We start from the raw sequence: 24,527 nt of genomic DNA on the forward strand, positions 1-24,527 counted from the left end.
GTTCTTGGGCAGGGAATAAAGCAGGCTGCAGGGAAGAGCTCAGCATGGAGGAAATTTCCTTCGGTTTTTTTCACTCTTACACAACACAAGAAACCAGTTTGAGGCTTAAGATCTCCAAGAGAAGTGCCTGCCAAAGGACTGAAGTGCCACTGTATCCGTGCAAGGTGCAGAATGAGGTAACTTTAATTTTGGTGTTCACAGCATCACAGAGTCCCAGAATCCTAAATGGTTTGGGACCTCCAAGATTATCCTCCAACCCCACAGAGCATCTGCAGGGTCTTCCCTCTCTCAAAGGGATGATGTGGGATATTTTTCTATCCCTCCAGTGGCCTGGAAGTGATCAGCAGCACTGACCCTGCCCTCACTGCTGACCACACAGGAGCTCAGACCATCCTGGTCACCCAGACACCCAAACTGCCAAAACTGGGGTGTCCTGATCTGCCAGAATCCCACCTGCAAGGGAGCTCCCAGGCTGAGCATCTGTGACAGCCAGTGACATCTGTGAGGGCCCTGGGGACACTGCTCAGATGTTGGTGGGGATGTTCCAGATCACCAGGGATTAATTGAAACATCTGTTAAACACGGGATCCAGGCTGGAGCCTCAAATATGTCTTTTGAAAAGACACCCAATGGATTTCAGCTTTCAAAAGGAGACACCAGGTATTGATATTCTGCCCTCCAGACAAGAATTGTGTTTAAATAGATTTTTTTTCTCCATCCCTCTTGATGAGGTGACAGGGATGAGGGTGAAAAAAACAGAGAGCTCATACAGGAGGAGGAACACCCCTGCTGAAAAAAGAACAGGATCATGGGGGTGGTGGCTCAGCAGAGCTGGGATCTCTGTATTCAATTCTTTTGGCCTCTTCTCCACTTTAAATCCATGGAGCCAGGCCATGCCAGCCAGCAGAGTTTATCAAAACCACATCACCCACCCAGCTTGTTAGTGAAACGCATCGAAAAATAACCCCACTTTGGTTCTGAATTAGAAAATAATCACAATTCTGCGCAAACACTGGAATTTAAATGGCAAGCAGACTCACAGAAGTGTAACTCTCCAGCTCCCAGCAATGCAAACAGTGAAATGGAGAGTTTGGGACTGCCCTGGTGGGGGGAGAAATCCACCTAATGTGACTAACGGAGGAATTTAAAGCTGTTAATGTCCACTGGTGCAGCTGAGTGAAAAAGTGACTGTGCTAATTTAAAATACACCAGGATCTCAAAAATTCCTATTCCTGTAGAGGAATAGGCCTTTACATCCTGGAAATCCTACACACACACACACATATATATATATATATATAAATAAATAAATTTTATATCTACATAAAAATATATAAATACACATACATATAAATATATATATGCATATACTTGTATATATACATGTGCATATAAATGTGTATATGCATATATACACACACATACACATATATACATATACACAAATATAAATATACATATAAATATATTTATATATAAATATATAAAAATATATAAAAATATACATATACATACATTTTTCTATATTTATATATTTTTATATATATATAATATATATAAAAAACAATGACATTTTATATATCTATATATATATGTAACAATCAGTGCTGGAGATAAGATCTGCCCCAATAAAGTGCCAGTAGAGCAGCACTAATGCGAGCTCTGCAGCCTTGAGCAACCCACAGCACACATCCCTGCTCACAGAAACCTCCCTAAATTCACTCCAGAAACCAACCAGCTCCAAATGACCCAGCTGGGGGCTGATGCCACCCGACAGGGACACCAGGGTGGGACACCAGCCTGCAGACCCCGGGGCACTGCATCTGCCTGGCACCCACAGCACTGGGGGCAAAAAATAGCAGAGGCAAGGGCTGGAAGGGCAAGGAATTCTCACATCTGCTTGCTCCTCTTCACCTCACCTGCTCGCTCCCAGCAGGTCAGGCCTTGTTCACAGAGAATATTTATTTTTGTGCAGGTTGGCAATTATTAAACAGAAGGGATTTGCTGTTGTAGCTCTCCCCTGGTTAGGGTTTATCCATGAGGCTGAGCTGGTTCAAAGCCACAGCCAAGGGGATGCTCCTAAGAAAGCTGAAGTTTTGGGGTGGGAAATATTTGTGCTGTGTTAACAACATCCTCATCAGAAGGTTCATCCTCAGAAAGTTGCATTTCTTAATTAAACTATTTATCCTTAAAAAAACCTTATTAAAATACAGCTCAATTTTTTAACTTATTAAAATAAGCTACTATAAAACTCACAATTTATGAAACTATCAGAGAAGTAAAAACCAATAAATATCTAAATCCAAACAAAAAGCACCATCTCACACATTTAATCCCAACCCTAACCAAAAAAAAAAAAATTAAACCTCAACATGCACCTTTTCTTTCACACCTTCAGGAGCTTTTTAGGTTTTCTAGCAGTGTTGAAGTAGCCTGGTATTGTGCTATTTAACAAATAAATGAGTTTTATGATGATGCAAGGAGTATCCAACGGCTCTGGGAGTTCATCCCCTCCTCAAAATCTTCCCCAGGCACTTCCTGAGTGTCAATGAATGAACTCTCCCCATGTTAGAGTTCTGGAGAATTTTAGACTTTCTGTACTGAGAGACTCTAACCCTCAGGAGAACACTGAATTTGACCTGAAGCTGTGGAAAAAAACTTCCAAATTTGATTGATGACACTAAGATTATAGGTGTGTAGTTGATTAGAAGTGTGTAATATCACAAAATAGAAAACTTAAGAGTTTAAAGTTTCAGAATATAGCAATATATATGGGACAATGTAGAAGTTTTAAAGCAGTAGCTAGTTGTTCTTTTTACCTTCTTCATAAGTTTGAGCAGTATTTTGTAATTAAACAGAAAAGTTCCACATTACAGACTTTGAAAGGTAAGTTATTAAGTTAAAAGTGAAAATAATTTGTTATTTGTTAATTACATAATTTAGCCTTAAAAAACCTTGTAACAAAAGATTGTGAACCATTTTGTGCCTCGTTCAACACTACAAAACTCACTGCTGTGAGACTGCAACATAGATAAGAAATAATAAACATCTAAATAAAAACAGTAATAATAAATTATTATCTAATAATAAACAATCTAATTATTAGATAATAATAAATAATCTAAATTAAAAAAAACCCTAAATAATCCACTATCATCTCAAGTGCTTGCAATCCCAACCTCAAAAGAAGTAGAAAAAAATCCCAGGAAAGGTGAAAGATGCACCCAGAGAGATGAATCAGCCCAGAGAAATCTCTGGTGCTCATTCTGTAGAAAGGAATGGTGACAAAAAGGCTGCTCAGGTGGGGACCAGCCTTCTCCAGCTGTGCCCAGGACCTCCCTGACACAGCAGGAGCTGGGGAGTTCTGGGTGGATGCCACTCTGAGTGTTGGCATCACATCCCTGGCCCTCACACAGAGCCAAATGTTTGGGGTTTCTGCCACTGCAGCCCCCTGAGATTTCATTTTCAGAGGCAAAATCATCTCCCCTCTTGGCTGAGGTCCCACCCAGCTGAAGCTGTGGGAGCTTGTGACTTCTGGAGAACATCTGGGAGCGTGGAGAGGCTGCACTCAGCACCCACAGAGGGAAACCTGCACAGGGCAGCACAGGAGGACAAACCCCTGCCTTGGCACAGGCCAGTCTGTGTGTCTGTCCATCCTGCTGGGGCACAACTCCAGTCCCTCCTGCTCTGGGCTCTCCAGTCACCTCCAGCTCCTTTTGTCCCCTGACCTGGGATTTTTTCTTGGCTGCATTTCCTAGATTTTGGTTCTTGCAAAGCTCTTTCCTCCTCTTCCCAACACAGAAGAGAGAAAGCTGATGAGAGCAGGGAGTGGGGCTATATTTAATCCCGCAGCCTTTCCCAGGCATTGGAAAACCACAAATCCATGTCCCCTGAGGCAGGGTGATGCAGCAGGGGAAGTGACAGCAGCACAGAAGTGGCACTGCCATGCTGGTGCTGACCTGGTCTGAGGGCAGGGCATGACCTCCTGCCTTCCTAAAACCCAGCTGAATCCTGCTCCCCACAAAAACCTGACTTAGATTTTTTTATTCTGCACAGATAATCTGAGCCTTTCCCTAAATTTCAGCCACTCAGGGTGTGACAAATCTCCTCCAAGTGCACTCAGGTCTGGCTTAAAAAAAGATCATCAAATCTCAGGTCTCGTTTTCCACGAGTGTCTGGTGCCCTTGCTCAGGCTGCCAACAAAGGGGACACTTGATGCTGAACAGGGAGATCTCCCTCCTGTCCCTCTTCCCTCTGTTCCAAAAGATTTGTGTCTACATTCTAGCCTAAACACCAGAAAATTCCCAGTCCTCCCAGACTATCAGCATATCATGTGGAAGATTGGTTTTGACAAGTCACCAGTCTTCTCCAGTTGTTTCTGCTGGAGACCATCTGGTAAAGGCAAAAACCTCTCTAATTTTTTTTAATCTTTTTTTTTTTCACCCTGAAAATGAATATAAACTCTGCATGTTTGCCATTTCTAAGGCAGCCTTGTAGCTGAAACACCTCTCTCCTGACACGGTCCCACCACTCACTCAGTCTCCACTTGCAGTTTGCCAGATGTGCAGAGCATCCCCTGTTCTGCATCCCCTGTTCTGCATCCCCTGACTGCCCCGATGCCTCCTTGGAAAGCCGAGTGTGAGAGACAAAAAGCCACTCAAAAAGTCACTGTGAAACACTGAGAGTGAGAACAAAACGTTTTGTCAGCCTCAGGAGCCACAACAGGACAAAACGCAACTCACCTGAATTTGGATTTCTATCTGGAGCAGCTCTGGCTCTCACACCTCTCACTGAGGGGTTGGAACCAGAGGATTTTTAAAGTGTTATAAAAAGGGAGGAAATGCACTTCCAAACCCCAAATTCACAACCGGGGCGGCTTTCCCTGTCCATGGTCCCACCTGGCTCCTGCTGCTGAGTGTCTGGCAAAAATCCCTTTTTAAATACCACCCTGGTGGACTTGGCTGCTGGTACAGCCCATCCCAATTCCTGGCTGGTTGTCCGGAGTTTCTTGCTGGAGACAAATCCCTAGGCTGGGAGGGTGTGATAATGACGGTATGAATGCCCCTGCTGTCGCGCTGGTGAGTAAAACACAGCTTGAAATAGCTTTAAGTATTTCCTCTAGCACGTTTTTCCCCCTCAGCTATTTTACAATTTTACCTTTTTATGCCCTAAGTAAGAGCTCCCACAATATTATTCTTGCTGATTGTGTGTCCTCTCTGAAAACTTTACAGAGAGAGGCAGAGAGGCTTTCAGAGTTACCCAGACACAGGGTTGGGCAACTGGTTCTCCTGAATAAAGTCAGTCATGCATTTATACAAGCAAAAATGGAATAATTCATACACCCAGTGATAGACTCAGGGTTTGTGGCAAGGCCTTTGTTAAACACATGTTGTTATTGCTAAAGGATCTTTGTGCTGGGTGCAGGAACTGGCCTGGAGGATCCCAGTGAGAACCTTGTCTTTTGGCCAAAACCATTTGTGGTTGTTTTGTTTAAAGTATATTTATGTCACTTCACAGATTCTCAATCTATGACAGGAGGAAAAAGGCACAGACACAGCCGAAGTGGTTGTTATGATTTCTGTGGAGCTCAGATTTCACTGATTTTCCACACTGATCACATCTCCAGCATTTGCACTCGGTCTGATGAAGAATCAGATCTGAGTTGTTTAATTCTTTTCCATCACAAACCTACTTCAAGGCTGGAACAGAGCAATGCTCTGAAGAAAAGCACAAATTACACCAGCTGGGCAGATTTGGCTAATTCAAGGAGCTTGAAGTCTGAAGGCACGTGGAATCCACCAACTGCTTCAAATTATCCACATCTCATTTCTAGACACATATTGGGAAAAAAAAAGTGTCTAATTTGTAGCTCTTCAGACCAAATTATCTTAATTACACCCCTAAAAGCAACACAGAACCTAAAAGGGGTTATTGTGCATTTACACCACATCCAAACCACCATTACTGCTTTTATTCCAACTTTTCCAAGCTGCCCCTGGCAGGAGGGCAGGACTTTGGTGAGCATGGCTTGATGACCTCAGCAAGTGGGATCTGCCCAATTCCCTCTTCTCCACAGTGTGCACAATGAGAGATGAAAGTTTATAACTGCAATTAGAAACCACATGGCTGCAAGAGTTTTATGGTGCTGAACTTGTTGATCAGCCACTTGTTCAGAGTTTTTTTCCCTAAGGACGTACCAATATAATTATCAAAGAAATTATACGAAACAAACCCAAACCAACCAAGCTCTGCTGAGCCATCACAGGTCCCAGAGTCAGGTTATGACTGAAGAGCTACTTTTGCTTTAAAAATCAGCACCAAATCCCAGGTTTAAGCTGAGAAACAGACCAGGAATTTTCTCCAGTACTGAGGCAGTTCAGTGTTAGTCACCCTGCAGATCAGTGCTGATAAGGAGCATGTGAATCTTTTTAACCCACCAGCGTGAACCAGATCCCAGGAACATTAACAACAGCACCAGAATAATAAAAGGGCTGGAAAGGAAGCAGTTCCAGGATTGCACCCGGTCTTGTGCTGCCCCAAAGCTTTAGGGGTTTGTGCTTATTGATGGCAGCCCAAGAGCATCACCCACAGCCTGATCCTGCCACCCCTTGCAGGGTGAACTTCAGCAGCCCTGTGACCTCACCCTCTGCAGGATCTGGCCCCAGAGGAGTCCCTCATGCCAACAATCTTTAAAGAAATGGGAATTTTGCCAAGGGTTTCAGTGGAAGCAAGAGCTGGAGCAGCTCCAGCAGCTGATGAGAACACTGCCCCCTTCTCCTTTCCCCAGCTCCAGCCCTGGACACTTGGGCTATTTTGGATCTTCCCTAAAGCAAGCTCTGTAGAATCCCAAGAACTGATTGCCTTGTCCTTATTTTAGTACTTTAATCCATTTTCCCAACCTGTTCTTCCTCTAAGAAAGTCTTTGGCAATGCAGTTGGGTGGGTGGCTCATGGTGACAACCAAAAAAAATTACAATTAAATCCATTTGTTTCATTCCTTGTGGGACATGGGTAGAAGAAAGGGGAGAAGGAAAGGGAGACAAGTGATGCAGTGACACATCTGGGTTAACTTCCACTCTCTGAGGCTCAGCTTGCTTGGTCTGACTGCTTTAAGACCTGGATGATGCTCTGAGCAACTGGTATGCTGAAATCTGTCCTGTCCACAGGGCTTTGGAATCAGATGCTATTTATTTCCAACCATTCTACAATTCTGTGATGGTTCTGTGACCACAAGCACTGTCACCAGCCCAACAGAGCAAACACAGGTGACTTGCAATGGATGGTACAACCCAGTTGTGGTGGGCAACCTCACCCAGCCCTACAGGATGCTGGGGAGGCAGCCTCACCTTCCCGGGAGAAAACAGCTGTGGGAGCAGCTTACAAGTGAGAGGGAAACTCAGCCACAGCCAGCACCAAATCTCCCCCTAAATTAAAACCAGTCTCGCTCTAAATCAAGCCCTGTGAGGAAACGAGCTGTGAGAACAAAGCGAAATCAGGGAATTGCAGACTCCCTGAATGGTCTGGGATGGAAAGGACCTTAAAGATGCTCCGGTTCCACCCCGTGCCACGGGCAGGGCCACCTTTCCCTGGAGCCGTGCCCTGTGCCTGCTGGCACGGAGGATCAGCTCGTGTGACTCTGTGCGGGGCACACACAGCTCCAGGAGAAACAAACCCCCTTTGCTCAGCCTGCCCCGAGCCAGCACGGCCCCGACCGCGGGGACATCACACCGGGCAGGGACACGGCAGCCCGGACACATTCCCGGCTCCCGGCTCCGGCTCGGGAGCGCCGGGAAGCGGCGCTTTGCCCAACTTCTCCTGGGCAGCCCATCCCGGAGCCCCTCGCGGAAAGCTCATCCCGCTATCCCCAGGTGAGCTGCGAGCGCTCCCCGAGCTCCCGAACAGAAACCAAAGCGAGCCGAAAGCCAGCAAAGCTGAACGACAGCGAAACCCGCAGCCGCTTGCGGAACAACACGCTAAAACCCCGCAGGGAACCCCTCCAGCCCAAAGGGATCCCCCGAAGGGAACACCTGAGCCCAAAGCCGAGCCCTCGCCGTTTCCCGGGAAGGAGCAGAGCCTGCCAAAGTTGCCCGAAGTTTTCCCGGTCACTCACCGCGGCCAGCAGGCAGCCGAGCAGCGGCACGGCGCGGCGCAGCGCCCAGCCCCGCATCCTGCCCCGGCCCCGCCGCATCCAGCGGGCACGGCGGCGGCTGGAGGAGCAGCAGGAGGAGGAGGAAGGAGGAGAAGGAGGAGGAGGAGGAGGAGGCAGCGGCTCCGAGCCCGCACCGCCCGCACCGCACCGCCTCCTGCGCGGGGCGGCTCCGGCACCGCCCCCGCCCGCCCCAGGTGCGGCAGCGGCGCTGCCCCGAGCCCCTTTCTCCTTTCTTCTCACCCGGCTTCCCTTGACCTTTATTAATTTTCCCTTCCTCTTTTTTTCCCTCTTATTTCCCTCCTTTTTCCTTCTTGCCCTTCCTTTCTCCTTTCTTTCCTATTTCCTTTCTCCTTCCCCTCTTCCTTCCTTTTTTCTCTCCCCTTTATCTTTTTCCATTCTCTCTTTTTATTTCCTATTTTTTCTTTTTCTCCTTTTCCTCATCTCTTCCTCCTTTCTCTCCGATTTCCTACATTTCCTTTTCACTATTTCCTCCTATTTTCTTACTCTTCCCTTTTACTTGGTCTCCCTTTTTATCTTTTCCTTTTCCCCCCTTCTGTCCCTTTTTTTCCTTTTTCTTTTCCATTTCCTCCTTGTTCTCTATTTATTCCCTTTTCCCCTTTCCTTTTCCCCTTTCCTTTTCCCCTTTCCTTTTCCCCTTTCCTTTTCCCCTTTCCTTTTCCCCTTTCCTTTTCCCCTTTCCTTTCCTTTCCTTTCCTTTCCTTTCCTTTCCTTTCCTTTCCTTTCCTTTCCTTTCCTTTCCTTTCCTTTCCTTTCCTTTCCTTTCCTTTCCTTTCCTTTCCTTTCCTTTCCTTTTTCCTTTCCTTTTTCCTTTCCTTTTTCCTTTCCTTTTTCCTTTCCTTTTTCCTTTCCTTTTTCCTTTCCTTTTTCCTTTCCTTTTTCCTTTCCTTTTTCCTTTCCTTTTTCCTTTCCTTTTTCCTTTCCTTTTTCCTTTCCTTTTTCCTTTCCTTTTTCCTTTCCTTTTTCCTTTCCTTTTTCCTTTCCTTTCCTTTTTCCTTTCCCCTTCTGGGAATGTGACCCAGCACTGCTAGAAAGGGAAAGGAGTGATTGATTGAGGAATGTGGCTTCCTCTGAAATAACTGCTTGGTAAGAACTGGTTAAATGGACCAAAAATCCCAATCCAGTGATCTGTATGTATATTTTCCCCAGAAAAAGGCAGAACATTTCTATGTTGTAGGTCACTGACATGGAATTTCTGGATTTCTCAGATTGGAGGAACAGCTCAAGACCAGGCTGACCTTCATTTTTTAATAAAAATGTGGAAATCCTTCCCCTTTCCAGCACACTGGGCAGCATTTCATTTAATATTAAGGGCAATGCTCCTTTCAACTCAAGACAACCCACAGGTCGAGGCTTACTTTAGAGTAGAAAGACAAATAAGCCTTATAAATAAAGGTAAAAATAAGAAAAAATAATACCCTCCTTGCTGTTCCTTTCCCCCCAGCCCCACTAGATTTTCAAGCTCCAACAGATGGACAGGTTTATTGTTTTGTAAAGCACCTGCTGAAGAAAAAAAACCAAAATCCTCAAGGAAAGAAAACAAAATCCTCACATTTTGGAGGTCCTGGAGACAGCTCCCTAATTCCAGACTCTTCAATTTACTGACACAACCAAGAAAAATGCCATTTTTAGGGAAAAGGCTTAATGGCTAAAAATCCAAAGTCATATCCAGTCTTTAACTTTTGTTAGCAGATCACTAAACCATCCACTTTTTAAAGCTAACCTGAACAGGCTGAGAAAAAAAAAAAAAACCAAAAAACAAAAAAACAACTTTAGTGTCTTTTCCCCCCACTTTTCTGAAAAGACATGAATTTATTGGTATTGAAAATATTTTCCCCTTTTTTTTTCCATTGGATATGAAAAATCCCCATCCTCTCCCTTGCTTCTCATCATAGATCTGATGGTGGCCTATAATCGCCAGCATAAAAAGAGGGACAAGATGTTAATTACCTCAATTAGTTGTACAGAGGTTTATTAAGCTATAGAAAGCTCAGTTTGGATCCTAAAATAACAGGGGCAGAGCTGATTAGCTGGTCACTGCATCCCCCCACTAATTACAGCCACTTTGGCTTTCCTTATTTCATTTATTACTGCAGCCTGGATGTTTTCAAGTAGCCTGTTAAGGATAAATTTTGGGGGGAAGGAGGAGGGGAGCAAGGTGTTGGCAGGTGCTGCTTTTTGGGTTCTTTGCAGAGAGCAAATCTGAAGGATTTGGGATTTTACAGGAAAAGTCTGAAGCACATTTTGCCCTGTGGATGTGCTGAATCCAGGTCCAGCAGGTTTGCTGTGTTTAGGGTATGGAATTTTGGAAGGAAATAACCCTCTTGTGATGCTGCTGGTCCTCAGGGATCAGAAGGGCTGGGTTTAATTCTTGATTAAAACCAATTCAGCTCTCAAGTCTGGTCCTGTTCAACAAGAACTTCCACAGATTCACAAATAGTTCATTTTCAACACCATAAATCTGGTTACATTCAATGAAGGAGGAGAGACACAGCCCTGAGCAAACAGAGCTACTTTCCCCTTCCCTTTTTTCCTTTTTCCTTCATATTTAATTTTACCCAGACTCCTCCTATACTATAATTTTTGGCCTTGACAAAGGGGTGGAACAATCATGGATTACAGGTGGGGTTTTGTTGTCTGCATGTGAGGCATGGTGTATCTTCATTTGCATCCTTAGGGGGGTGGAAGTTAATATGCAAATGAGCATTAATGAGGGGCTAGGCTACTTTCAGTGAGAATTTACAGTGGATACAGCAGGTAAAATAAACATTTTGGTCCTCTTCCACACTTCTGTGTCTCACTGAAACAACATCAGGCTGTGGGACCTCTGCCTCCCTCCAGACATCATCCTGTTGTCACTCCTTGCTCTGGCCTGGTGCAAGATAGAAGAGGGAAAACTCATGTTCTTCTCATCAATTCTTCTCCAAATTCAGATAACTCTCTAAAAAATAGGATAATTTTTTACAAGTGAACTCCACAGCATTGGGAGAAATGTGCTTGTTTGATTTGAACCCACCTCCTGCTCATTTCATCAGTGAAATCACATTCCCTTCTCCACCTGCTTAAAGGCTCTGTGTCAGTGCAGACTGAAAAGCCCCAAACTCTCTGGAGCTTGTACCACGCTTTCGGCATTTTTTTCCCCCTCTTCTTATCCCTGTGTATTTTCTTTAAAACAAAAATTGGTGCCTGAAGAATTCAAGATGTCATGTTTATGGCATGGCCTAGTGCTGATTGTGGTTTAAACCCTCATTTTTGCATTGGGTGGGTGGGAACAGGAGAATTCCCAGCTGAATTACTCAGGTATTCCCATTCCAAGATGTATTTCCCCCAAAGCATTGCTCTGTTTTGAGCTGCTGCAGTTCAGCTCCCATTTCCTCTCTGCTGGTGGGAGCTTGGTGCTCACCTCACTGTGAGTCCATCCAACACCTCCCTGCAAAAGTTTTTCCCGAGTTTTGGGGATGTGAGGGGAGGCTGGAAGGTGGCAGCTGCTTGGTGTTGAACACGCCCTCAGCTAATAAGTTGATATTGCAGCCTAGAAAATGATTTTTTTCCTTAATCTCAGCTGTGAACAATTTGAGAAAGCCTTGATCTAATTCCTCTTCACATCAACAGTCATCTCAGTGATCACTGTCTTGGGCTGGTACATCTTCTCTGGGCCTGCCTTTCTTCATTACCATTATTTAACCCCCTCCCTCAAAGGTAACACATTTCTGCTGTGGCATCCTTCACAAAATGACTTATTTCTCAGAGGGCTGCTTGGGGAAATGTCATCAAAAGTAAGAAATTTTGGTGGACAGTAATGGCGGAGGTAAATAAAAGCAACCACATCGTTTCCTGCCCATATTTGGTTGTTTTTTTTTTTTTCTCCTGTGTGCCTCTGGCAATCAGAAATGCAAAGACTAAAAGCAGTGGTGTCTAGAAGGACAATATTTGAGGGCTGATTCATGCAGCAGTTTGCTGCAGGCTGGATTTGCTGTTCTGTGCCCTGTTCCCCATTTAGCTTCCTCTCCAAAGCCAACACAATGCATCTGTTCTGCTTTCCTCTGGGTGACTTTATTTGAACACAGTAATAGCATCACATCCCATAAACAAGCTGCAAAATGAATTCCTGTGCATTATTTGCATTGGGGATTAGAGGCAGGCAAACACTGGCTGTGGTGTTTTGCAAACAGGACCATTCCGTCCACCTACAGGACTTCATTATTTGCAAAATGAAGCACAAACAATTGGGGTTTTCCTGTGGTTTAAAGCCCCTTATTCAGCGTGGGGTGGAACCACCAGAGTGGCCCTAGGGAAAATCTGAAGTGAGCTGACCACAAACCCAGCAGGGCTGAAAGCTCAGACTTTCTTCTCTTTCTGTCCTCAGCTGTCCCCAAAAGTTTTCCAGTGAAGTTCTCCTGAAATCTCCACCTGTTTAATGACTAAAGCTGTGAGGACAGCAGAGGTGGATATGTCAGTGCAGAAGATGAAATATCTGAAGAGCAGGAATGGGATATTTCAATTAAAAGGATCTGCCTGATACAAGTGGGCGAAAATCTTGTCCTTGATCTCTGGGGCAAGGGCAAATTATCCAGTTGCTGATGCTCACCTCACTCTGTAAGCTAAAGATAGCAATAATTACCTACCCAGCTCCCAGGAGAGCTGAGGATTAATTGCTTCATAGTACTCAACATTTATTTTCACACAATCAAAGCCACTGGGAGCAGAAAAAAATAAGCTTTGCAATTACTATTACATATCCACAGGGGACTATCCGCTCACAAAATGCTTGGATAAAACAGTTTTCTTAAAAATAATTAAAAATAATAATAATCTTACTTGCATTTGGGCAGAAAAAGAGAAAATCTTCTGGCTCAGGAAGAACAAACCAAATTAAAAAAAACTGTGCAAACAAACTAGCAAGCAAGAACTTTCTCCAGACTGGGGATGGCAGGGATGGAATGAATTCAGGCGAGTAGCAAACCATGCATTATGAAAGCAGAGCTGTTTACACTGGGAACATTGCAGAGCTGCTCCAGGGCACACCACGTGCCCAAGGCACAGGGGAACAGGGCACCTCTCCCTCCTTTCTCCTTGGGGCTCTGCAGAGCCAAGGAGGACAGAGCAGGTGGCCAGGGCAGGGTTGTGAGGGCACAAAGCTGCCCAGCACAGTTCTCAGCATGGCTACAACCACATTTCTTAAAATCACAGTGCCCAGCACAGGCAGGTTCTGTCCCAGGTCGTGGCCACCATGAAGAAACATTTTACCCTCACTACTGAGAGATTTTTATCTCCTCTAACACTCAGAGAGTGGTTTGGCAGCAGAAGAAGGCACAAGAAGCAGGGAAACCAACACAGTGATTGACACCAGAGATTACACAAGCTAAATAAAAGCTTGGGCTAAAACACGATCTAGAGGGGGAGATAAAGCCTCCACCTTATCATCAGAGGATGTGACACAGCTGATTCTTTTGTGGAGGAGGCAGGAAATGGAACATTTTACACAGCCTGGCCAAATGCATCACAGAGTTGCTCTGCATGGAGAGGATTGGCTGCTGGTGTCCACAGAACAAGCCCCACTTTCTTCTGACTGGGTGAGGAGAATCTCTGTTGTTAAAATAATGAACTGTTTTTAGGAGCTCAGCAGCTGGAAAAAGGAATTTCTAGAATCTCAGTAATTTTTGTGATAAATGTCTTGAGGCTTAGTATAAACTGACAAGTGCAATAAACAGTGAATAAAAAATTCAGGGCTCGTCCCCAGGTGTCTGCTTGGACTTGCTGGTGGGACTCAGGGTTTGTTGGTGGACTTGGTAGTGCTGGGTTAATGGTTGGACTCTATCTTACAGGTATTTGCCAAGCTAAAAATTCCAAAATTCTGTAAATCTATTGCTCTCCAAGATCCTATCTCTTATCTATCCACTTTCGGTTTCACCATGGACAAAATCCTCCAGAAGCTCTGAGACTGGATGTGCCTGAGTTTACTGAAACTGGTTTTGAGAAGGCTAAGCTGCCACATTCATTTCAGGAAGGGTTAAAGAGGAAAGCCCACATTTCAGAAATCAGCATGTTCATTGAATTGGTGCTGCTAACAGGATCTGCCTGATCCATCCAGCTGGTTTGTGCTCTGGGGCTGCTGGAGTCCTGAGGGGTGCAAAGAGCCCTGGGGACAGTGGCTCTGATCTGTGCAGAGCCAGATGCTGGGAAGAAGGTGGAATAACAGAGAAAATGCTCAGCAAAGCATTTTTGGCCACACTGTGGAGCATGATCCTGTTTTTCACAGCTGCTGGGCTGAGTTGCTACTTTCTCTTTTCTAAGCCAAATGAAAGGTGCAGCTGAGATCCAAAGCACTGGACATCCACCAGGACACTCTTTGGGATTCATCAGTCACAAGAGCTCCTGTGAGTTTTTCTCTTTTCTTTTCCACTCCTCTTCTGAAATGAGCAGCAAGCTCAGGCTCCTTTCCTCTCTTTCCTGCAGAGAAGGAGATCTTTCATCTCAGCAGACAGCAGCCTTGGTCTGTTCAGCTCTGTCCAAGCCAGTTGCTCTCACACAGGGCTGGGCAGCCCTGCCCCATGCCTGGACTGTGCCAGATTGTTCCTGCAGGCATCAGTCAGGAAAAAAAACCCACAAAAATCACACCGGGGCTCACACATGGTGATGGAGATAGGAATAAAACACCCTCTTTCCTCTCAAACTGAGGGATTTTTTTTTGCAGCTTGGTAAGAAAACACCTGAGCCTGAAACTTGCTGGTTGTCTATCATCTGGAATCTGGTTGTTTCCACAGGACAAAGATTAAGTCAGAGGATCTATGTGTGGTTAGTGGGAAGGTATCTGCCTGTCTGAGGGCTCCCCTGTGAGCTCATTCTCCCACACCCCAAACAAACCAATGTCACTGTAAAGAATTAATTTCTGCCTCTGCCTGGTTGTGCTTTTGGCAGTCAGTGAACACTCCTTGTAAGATTATTGATTTTCCTCCTGTTTGTTTAGCTGGGATATTCCTTGTTTCCAGCTCAAATCTGCTCTTCAAAATCCTCCTTGCACTAAGAAATGAGAGCAGCCTTGCTTTTCCCTTTTCACTCAGCTGTAATCTCTCAAAGAATCCAAGCAGGTATTAGTGTTAGGAGTTCTTCCTCCAGCCCTCCTTATTATGAATCAGATTTAAAGCAAGCCTTTCTGGCTGCTGCAGTTCATTTCTCTTGCTTGAACTGATGAATATCCCAGGGTTTGTGCTGCTCATTTGATTCCCTTGCCTGATGCATTCCTTACATATCTGCTGCCTCCAGGATAGATTTGTGCAAGCAAATTAAGCATCCTCACTATATGTCAGCAAAACCTTACATCCACTAATGGAGGGAAGTGTTATGTTCTAAGTCCTTTCAACACATGAAAAATAAAACTCGGTTTCTTGGGGGGAATAAGAAATGACAGCACATTCTCCTGAATTAATGCTGTCTGGGAAGAATTTGTAGCACATAAATGTAATTTTCCAGATAATTTTGATGTGTTTTTTTTTTTCCTTTCCCTCATAACTCTTCTTTCTTTGTAAGCAAAAGATAGTTTCATGCCCACAATCTGCCAGACTGACTGTACAAAGCAGGGAAACCCTCTCCTAATCCAGACTAAATCGTGTTAGATTTAACAGGATTGACAACGACTGATTTTCCCTGCTTCCCTTCAATTTCTGACTGTACAAATGACAATGACAAAATATCCCAAAAAGTCCCTTTCTCTTTTTCTGTATCAGAGGTGGATGAGTTAAGGAGCTGAAGTGTGTGGCATTACTCTGATACCTGTGAGTTGTGAGCCTCTCTGGGAAGTCTGGCACTCCATTTTTCAAGAAAAAAAGAGATTTTTAAACTGTGGATGCTGCTGCAGTCATCTAGGAAAAAAAAAAAAAAATCAGGCATGTGAAGACACACTTCCCAAGGAGAGCTAACATTATCCAAGGGGATGCCATAAGACAGGCAATCATTGAGGAAGCGAAGCATTAGGCTTTTAGGGAAGATAATTGAATTTACTGAGCTTTCCTGACATGCAGGCTCTGTGCTGGTGCCTCCCGTGTTACCTGGTGCCTCTGAAAGGGATTTCACAGAGAGGTGAGTGACCTTTCTGAAGGGCACGAGAGCCTGGGACTGGATTTTACCTCCAAGGTGCTGCCTTGAACTCGCTCCTCGCGTATCAAAGGCTTGGCGCAGCCCCAGCCAAGTTCACCGGGGCTCAGCGAAGCTTTATTTGTTTTAACAGAAAATATGACCCTTGGCATTTGTAACATCAATCTCCTCCCTTATCTCTCTATTTACACTCAGCCCTCTGTGTTTTTACAGCGTCTTCTCCCCCGTGCTCAGCCCCTGGCTCCCAATCCCCCCGGAGCAGGGCAGCTCTTCGCGTTTGTGCCGCTGCCCTCGCGCGCTTTTGGGTCAGCAAACAAGAACTTTGGCTGGGGATGGCAAAGAGCAGCCACTCCTGCTCCACAGCTCCACACAGGGAGGGAGTGGCATCTGGGCCCTGGGTTATCTCCAGCCAGAGATAGCCAGAGCTGGGCTGTGTGCACCTGGCAGAGGGAAAATTGTGGATGCCATGGGACAGAGAGAGAGGAACGGCAAGCGTTTCTCACAGCGGCTTGTGAGAATTTTTAGGGAGTTGTAAGGATGTGATAAATTAAGTATAAACAATCTGCAGGTGGTGTTTTTCTACTCCATCTTTCTGTTCTTCTCAAAGATGCTGTATGAGGAAGGTGTTTTTGTTAACTAGCCAATCAAATAGAATGTATCACTCTATAAAAACCATGCCGTTCTCTTGAATAAAACTTCTTTTGCTCTTTCTACAGTACTGCCTCCTGCCCGTTCCTGTGTCATTCTTGGCACAAGAGTGACAAAAATTATCCCAGTGCCAACGCTGAGGGCAGCACCAAGCATCAGGGAATGTGCTTAGGGGATTTTTGCTGTTGGGCAGACAGTTTTTTGGATGCAGTAATATCAATTACTTTTAAAGCATGACCCCACTAAGGTGCTGTCACCTTCAGGCATTCACAGCAGGATTCCCAGGAGAAATTGGATGATGGAGGTCTGTGGAGGGGCTTGAAAGCTGGCCTGCAAGCAAAGCTGAATTAATAGAAGAAATAACAATTAATGATTTTTGAGTGTATCAACAGAAAAGAAAACAAAGCCATCAGCATGGAAACAGATTAGAAAAGATACATGAACATTTTTGTAAGCTAGGCTATGTGCATAGGTAGATGTGTATAGGTGCCTTATTAAATTTCTGTAAAACTTTTGCCATTGACGCTAATTGCTTTGCAATTAATATAGGCTATTGTGATATAGTTAATGACTTAAGATCACGCTTTGTTAAAAGTATATAAGTTAAAAAATAGGCAAAATAAAAACTTTTTTCTTCTTAGACCCTAATCACATGTGTGTATGTCACGTCCAACCTAACAATAACAGAGGTTTTTTCACTGTATAACATTGCTAAGAGCAGCTGGGCTAGAAAACTTCCAGTGCATGTCCCTCTTTAAAGGGAATAGCTCTCTGAGGGGGAATTTAGGCAGCTGTGCCACATCTCCCTCTGTCTGGGGAGGTGAGTGGGTTGGACTCGCTCTGCAGTGAGTCATCCCCATCTCGTTTAACTGCAGCTTCACCAATTTTCATTTGTTTATTCGTGTGTTCCAGGCATATCTGATCGATGATGTGGCCCCGGAGTCTCACTGCACCAAAGCTCCACACTTCTCATCAAAGTTTTCCAGCAGAAAGGGGGGAGACCACAGGACAAAAGCATCAGATAGACAAATGGAATTTGTAAAACTGAAGATGTTCTGCTTTTACCATTCATCCATGCTCAGGTTGAACCAAGGTTTTCTGTTATTGTGAATATCAAGGATGACTACAAAATATAAGCCTGTAATAAGTCCAAGATGAAATTCAGTCTTTCAGTATATTTGCAAGTGAGAAAGTAATCATAATGATTTTAAACAATACCAAGATAATAAGGAATCTCTGAATTGACAGTTATAATCAGCTAAGGCTTCACTTTAAGAAATTATCCACGATCAAGGGAAAAATGACTACAGACTTGGTCTAGATTTCAGTCTACTCAAATCCAGTTGAAGGATTTCAACTTCAAATCCTGGGGAAGTTTTAGTGTCCAAATTTCAGTTTACTCAAATCTATTGAAGTTGGGGATAGTTACAATGTCTAAATTTCAGTTTACTCAAATCCTGTTAAGTTGGGGAAGTTACAGTCAGTGCTAAAAGCTAAATGTCTGTCAAAACTATTTCCTCTTTGGGGACCTTTTCAGGCCTTTCCTGAACTGGGTCAAAACTATTCCAGAGCACATAATTAGGATTGTGTGCTAGAGCAACCATTTGGATCCAGAGTCAAACATCACATTAAGAATAAGTAGGATGAGTTTCATTGCCAGACAGTCTCAGTGCCACCCACATTGATTTCCAGGGAAATTAATCATGGTGGAGATCTTTTGAGGTGATGAAGATAACAAAATCCAGCGCTGCCCAATGTGCCACCTGTGCCTTTCATGCTGCTCAAGCTTTGCTCTATTCCTGGACAGCAAAAGAGCCCTGCAATAAAACCCAGTATTTACATGTGTTTCTTCAGCTGTGGCCCCAAAAGCAAACACACTCCCTGTCAAGAGGCAGCCTGTAAACAGTGAAGTGTTATCAGAGTGCACCCCAGTTTGCATCTTCAGATAATCTTCCAACTTGACTGGAGCCACCAGTCCTTCTCCACACAAAACGAGAGCACTGCTCCTTTATACAACCTCTCTGTTGGGCTTCTGGGTGGGATTTGTTTGCTTAAACACAGGCACAAGACAATGTTATTTGAGATTCTGTCTCACAGCCCTGTGAGCGTGGCAAATGGGGCAGGATCTGCAGCACATCTGTGCTTTACAGGCTGGGAAGATGAGGCTGGGCAAGATGTGGGTGCTGTGTCAAAAGTGTTCTTTCAAATGGTGGTTGTGGTTTTCAGCTGTGGAGCACCATGGTACAGGTGTTAATTTGGCTCCTCAGGTTTTTAACTATCCTTGGGAGTTTAATCACTTCCGGCCATGGAAAGATGGAGATAATCCTGATGAAAACATCTGAAAGAAGTCAGATAAACCCCCTTCAAAAGTACCTTATTTCTGTCCTTCAGCAGCAGCAGAGCTCAGGGCTGACAAGTTCAGGTGTAGAAGCCCAGACTGTAAATATCTGGGGGACAGATTTCACTGGGATTCGGGGTCTTGTTGTATCTAGCTGTGATTAGGTCAGCAGAAAATACACATGGGACCCACTTGACCTGGCTCCTTTCCCCTGGGCAAAGCTCTGATCTGGGAGACCTGGTCAGGACTAGTGAGATGTCCCCAGAGGTGCCCTGTGCTCCAGGTTTGGTCAGGTACCAGCTCACTCCAGGCATTAAAGTCATGGAATGAATGGAATTCCTGATGCTGGAATGCTCCCAGACTTTGTGCTGTTGGGAGTTTCAGAGACAACCTGAGAAGCAGGACCCTGACTTCAAAGCTGGTGCAGTTCTTCAGCTCTTTCAGAGGCTGACCCTTCTGTTTTCCCTTCAGTTTGGTTCGATTTTGGGTTATTTGTTCAAGCTGTAGAACCTTTTAAGTGCAATGGTTATACAAACAATAACAACCCCAGCTGAAGTTATCTGCTTGGACTGAATTCTGTTTTGAGTTGGAAACAGGAGCAGTGACCTGTGGGCTCCTGCAAAGAATGGTTATCAGTGTGAGATCCAATGCTCCTTTGATTTTGGTACATAATTACAAATTAGAAACTGTCCTACATGTTTAACCCCTTATATTCCATTCATCTCCAAAGCTTAGCAAGACTTCTCCATTCATCCACTGTTGAAAAAATGGGGAAAATAAAGCCAGATCACTTAAAAAATCCATAATTTTCATTAGAAGGGTTTAAAAAAATATCCTTCTTTTACCTACTCAGTGTTCTATTAACAATCACATTATGGAGGCACCCTGAAGAATTTTTACAGAGACTAAGCCATAAAACCTTTACATGCTCTGTACCCGTGATCCCCTTTCACATTTATCTCATAGCAGTGATAACATTTGCATAGATATGCTATGGAAAACTTGAGGCAGCTTTCAGGCACGTCCTCTGCATGTGTTTTAATGAAATCTGTGTGGCAAAATATTTTTAATATCTCTGAGTGACTTCCAGTGTGAGGAATTATGAAAGAATTTGAGATGGGACTTCTGAGTTTCTTTAGGTGGTGTGATTTATTTTTCTTATCTTCTACATAGGCAGGAAGGATGAATTTGGCTTTACTTTACCCCATGGTTCAGAAGATCCAAAGACCTCTAGTTACAAAACTTTTTTAAGGATTTATTGACCAATAAAACACTGCTTTTGACCCAATCCTTAACTATTTTGTTTTACAGACCCATGCCACAGTGTGAGCTTTCTTAGCCAATCATGTTATGGCACACAAACCTACAGCACTGCACTCTAAAACTTCTCGTTTCCTTTGAAACTACATTTATTTTTTCTATATTTAAACTCTAAAACTCTAAACTTTCCTCTACTTAGCTTAATGTGTGTCTGCTTTAAACTCTAAATCCACATTCTCACTTCTAGCACCTCAGTTTGGAAGCCTTTTCCAAACTTTCTCAGATAAAATCCTGGGTTTCATTCTAAGCTTTGGCTTACAGGCCCAAAGTTCTGAGAGTTCTCTGCATTTTAGGTTCCAGCATTCCAGATCTGTTGTTTAACATGGTCACAATGCTCAGAGCTTGATTTCTGGCTAAAAAAATTATTCATGTGGCACATCTGGAAGCACCAGGAGTGTGCTGGCCAGGGAATCCTGCCAGGCTGGGCTCCAGCACTGCAGGAAAACTTCAAATCCTTTGGAGTTGCACAGAAGATGGTTTGAGGAAGGCACAGTCTGGAGCTGAAGAGAAGCTAAGCCATGGTGAAGGCACTGCCAGCATTCCAATGCTGGCTCTAATCAGCTCACTATTTATATCCCCAGGCGGTTATTCATCAGGAGCTGCATCAGCAGACAAAAAGATTGATTGCAGTAGAGGAACCAGGGAAACCTCACACCAGCAGCATGAGAAAGGAATCCAAACCAGGGCACAGACTTGAGGGAACACAGATTTCCTCCTCAGAAGAGGATGTGTTTCACACAGTGAGGGAGTCAGCTCATGGAGGAGGAGCCTGTTTGAGCTGATCTTCCTTGGCTGCCAAACACCTCCAAGTTCTGTCTGTCTTCACAAGTGCAGTGTTGTGTAAAAGTATCTCCAGAGATAATTTGGGAAGTTGTGAGTAGATGAGGCCTCTAGAATGGCATGAGAATATGAGGGAAGCATGCAGCTCCTCACAGTTAATTAATTAACTAATTGCCTGATGAACTTGGGCACATCACCGTGATGACGTGATCAGTTTTCCTCTTATACCATATATTGTCTGCCAATGTTTTAGATATCTCTGATAGGTTTTGAGGTGTATTTTTTTTTTTTTTTTTTTTTTCCATTTCAAATCAACTGTGATCACAGAATCCTGGAATGGTTTGGGATAGAGGAGACCTTAAAGATCATCTCATTCCAACCTTCCATGGGCAGGGACACCTTCCACTATCCCAGGTAGTTCCAAGACCTGTCCAACCTTGCCTTGGGCACTTCCAGGGATCCAGGGGCAGCCACAGCTTCTCTGGGCAACCCAAGGCCTTGTATTGACCTCAGATCCTTTTATGGGTTCATTAGGGGTGAAATGTGAGACATCACAGAAGATCACGGGATAAATGTTTGCAAATCTCCAAAGGAACAAGCCAAATCCTTTTATCAGAACACCTCTTGAAAATATCATCCCTCCACAGCCACCTGAATCCATTTTACTAATGGAGCTTCATTTGTGCCCTCAAAGTTAATGGGATGTCCTAAAATAACCCAATAATTGGGGTTATTTCCTCAAGGGTTGAGCAGTGATGTGCTGTAACACACAAGACTTGTAAATTTGTTACTAAGGAGCCTTCAATGATTTTAGCACAAAAATGCATTCCTTTTTAAAAAAAGAGATTAAATCAAAAGGAGTAAAAATATTCAGAATCCTTCATATTTTAACAAATCCACATCTACCTCACGTCAGAGGCAACTCCTTGTCACACTCAGGCCACGTTCCAGCTTGAACTTTTTGACCATATTAAATCCTCGTGCCTGAAACAGCAGGGAAAAGCAGGAAGTTAAACTGGGAAAAGTGTCTGAAAATGTTCATGTTTATATCACTGATAGTGAAATTCCAGCTCACCACCTCACAGGGAAGATTTTTTTCCTAATACCCAGTGCAGGATGCAGTGGAGAAAAGGGGGGAATCTCCTCCATCAGCTTGCTGGTCATTCTTTTTTTGCTGCAGCCCAGAATTCAGTCTGTGAATCCACATTTCTGAGCCATGTCCATCGACACTCACAGTTCATTTTCTTCAGGGCTGCTCTCAAAACATTCTGATAAATGCCTCGTGGTTGTGGGGCCATCCTGAAATCCTGATTGCCAGGGGATAAACTAAACCCTAACCTATACTTATCACTCACTACTAAATACTATAAAACAACAAACAAAACAAAAAAAAACCCTCAAAAAAATAAATCAACAACTACCCTAATCTCTCAATACCCCAACCAACACTCCAATTAATCAAATAATAATAATTAAACAAAACAAAGCCACCAATTTTGTGTAGTGGTTTTAGTTTGTTAATTTGAGATTTTGTTAGTTTTGGGATTTTTTGGTTAATGTATTATTGAGTGTGGTGGATTTACTGTTGGTTAATTATTACTGTTATTTATTTTTTTGTTGTGAGGTAGGATTAGGAGAAAAGTAAAGTAGGTTTAAAATTTCAAGAGTATAAAGAAAAATTTATTAATAGTAACTAAAAGAAAGAGTAAAAAGGATTAGAATAAAACTTTTAGAATATTTTTATTTCTCTTATAACTTTTATTTTTCTAATGATAATGAAAATAAATTTTTAAATTTTAGTTAGTTTGCTATTTTTAAAATAGTTTTTTTTTACTTTGTTTAGGGAGAGAAGTTTTTTTTAATGTTATGGAGATTTTTTAATAAGGAAAAAATAGGATTTTTGTGTTTTTAAATTTTTTTATGAATAGTAGTTGTTTGGGGAAATCTGTAACTGTAAAGTTTTTTTTAAATAAATTTTTTTAGTTGTGTTTTGGGGTTATGTTAATTTATGAGGCATTGTTTTATTGTCTTCTGAATGACAGTGACCATGAACTGTCAGCGTTCATCTCTGGATGTTGACATATCCAAAGCCACAGGTCCTATAACTGTGTGGAACCTCTTACTACACAGGTAACTGGACATTTATGGGGCACCACTAATCATATTTAATTCACATCAATCCCCAGTGAAACCACTGGAATCACTGAGACATATTTCAGAAATTGAACGAATTTCAAAAATATAGCCACTTTCTCATCAAAACCCCTATAAAATCAATCTTCCACTTCAGAATGTAGCCCTAAGGCTTGAAGATGACTGAAATTACTTAAATGCAGAAAGAATCTTTAATTACATGCTCATTTGAGAGGAGGAATGTAAGACTGTGTCCCTGGATTCATTTTCCAGACTGCTTTAGTAGTCTTTGTGCAGAACATTCTCCTCTGATGGGGGACTTGAAAAATACATCCACCATGGAAATTTGCCTTGTGAAGAGACCCCATTTTAATTATAGCTGTCTGAGTAAAGTTGAGATAATACGTTCCTATAGTGGATGAAATTATGATCCATCCTTCAAGCTCTCTGTGACAGTGATGAGCCTGTGACAGAATTTTCCAGTTAGGAAAGACTTGTGGAAGACACTCACTGGGCTGCTCCACGGAGAGGGGCAGCTCTTCATGGGATGGACATGGCCTCACTTCAGATCTTCAATGTCACAGGGAATTTTAGGACCATGCCTTATGATTCCAGCATAAAATGGGACAGGTGTGGTTTGGTTGTCAGCAGAAGGAGTCTTGAAGCTGTCAGCTCTGGGATAATGTAATCACATGGATGCTTTCTTCCTAATCCCCATTTCTTGGTTGTTTTATCTTTGAAGCAGAGAATGTAAATCCTTCCCCGCCACTCCCAAAACCAGTATATTTAAACCACAATATTTAATACCACATGTGCTTTTAAAACTTGGCTGGCTCCAGTTTTTTTGCAGGAATTGGTTACCTTGGCTGCGTGGGAAATGAGCCCCTGGAATCAGCTTGTATTTCAGTGATTTTCACATATTTAAGGGCCAGATGGGATCATTAGCTCACTCACCTTGCTCTTTTACACAGCCTGTGGGATGGGATTCACCTCCCAGTTATTTAAGGAATGAAGTTAGAGTTAGAATACCTGTGCCAAAATGAGCTGTCTT

The 24,527-nt window shown here is 43.5% G+C and overlaps 1 protein-coding gene across 1 annotated transcript in view; it reads right to left on the reverse strand.

Moving 5' to 3' along the window:
- Positions 1-8,261, reverse strand: part of VIPR1 (vasoactive intestinal peptide receptor 1) — a 108,912-nt gene extending 100,651 nt beyond the window's left edge. The window contains exon 1 of the mRNA XM_064419319.1: positions 8,110-8,261. Within this exon, the coding sequence (XP_064275389.1) occupies positions 8,110-8,187 (78 nt within the window). The 5' untranslated portion in view covers positions 8,188-8,261. The remainder of the gene's footprint in view (positions 1-8,109) is intronic.
- Between the last annotated feature and the right edge of the window lie 16,266 nt (positions 8,262-24,527).

This window comes from Passer domesticus, chromosome 1 (assembly GCF_036417665.1).
Source record: "Passer domesticus isolate bPasDom1 chromosome 1, bPasDom1.hap1, whole genome shotgun sequence".
In the NCBI taxonomy this organism is placed as follows: domain Eukaryota; kingdom Metazoa; phylum Chordata; class Aves; order Passeriformes; family Passeridae; genus Passer; species Passer domesticus.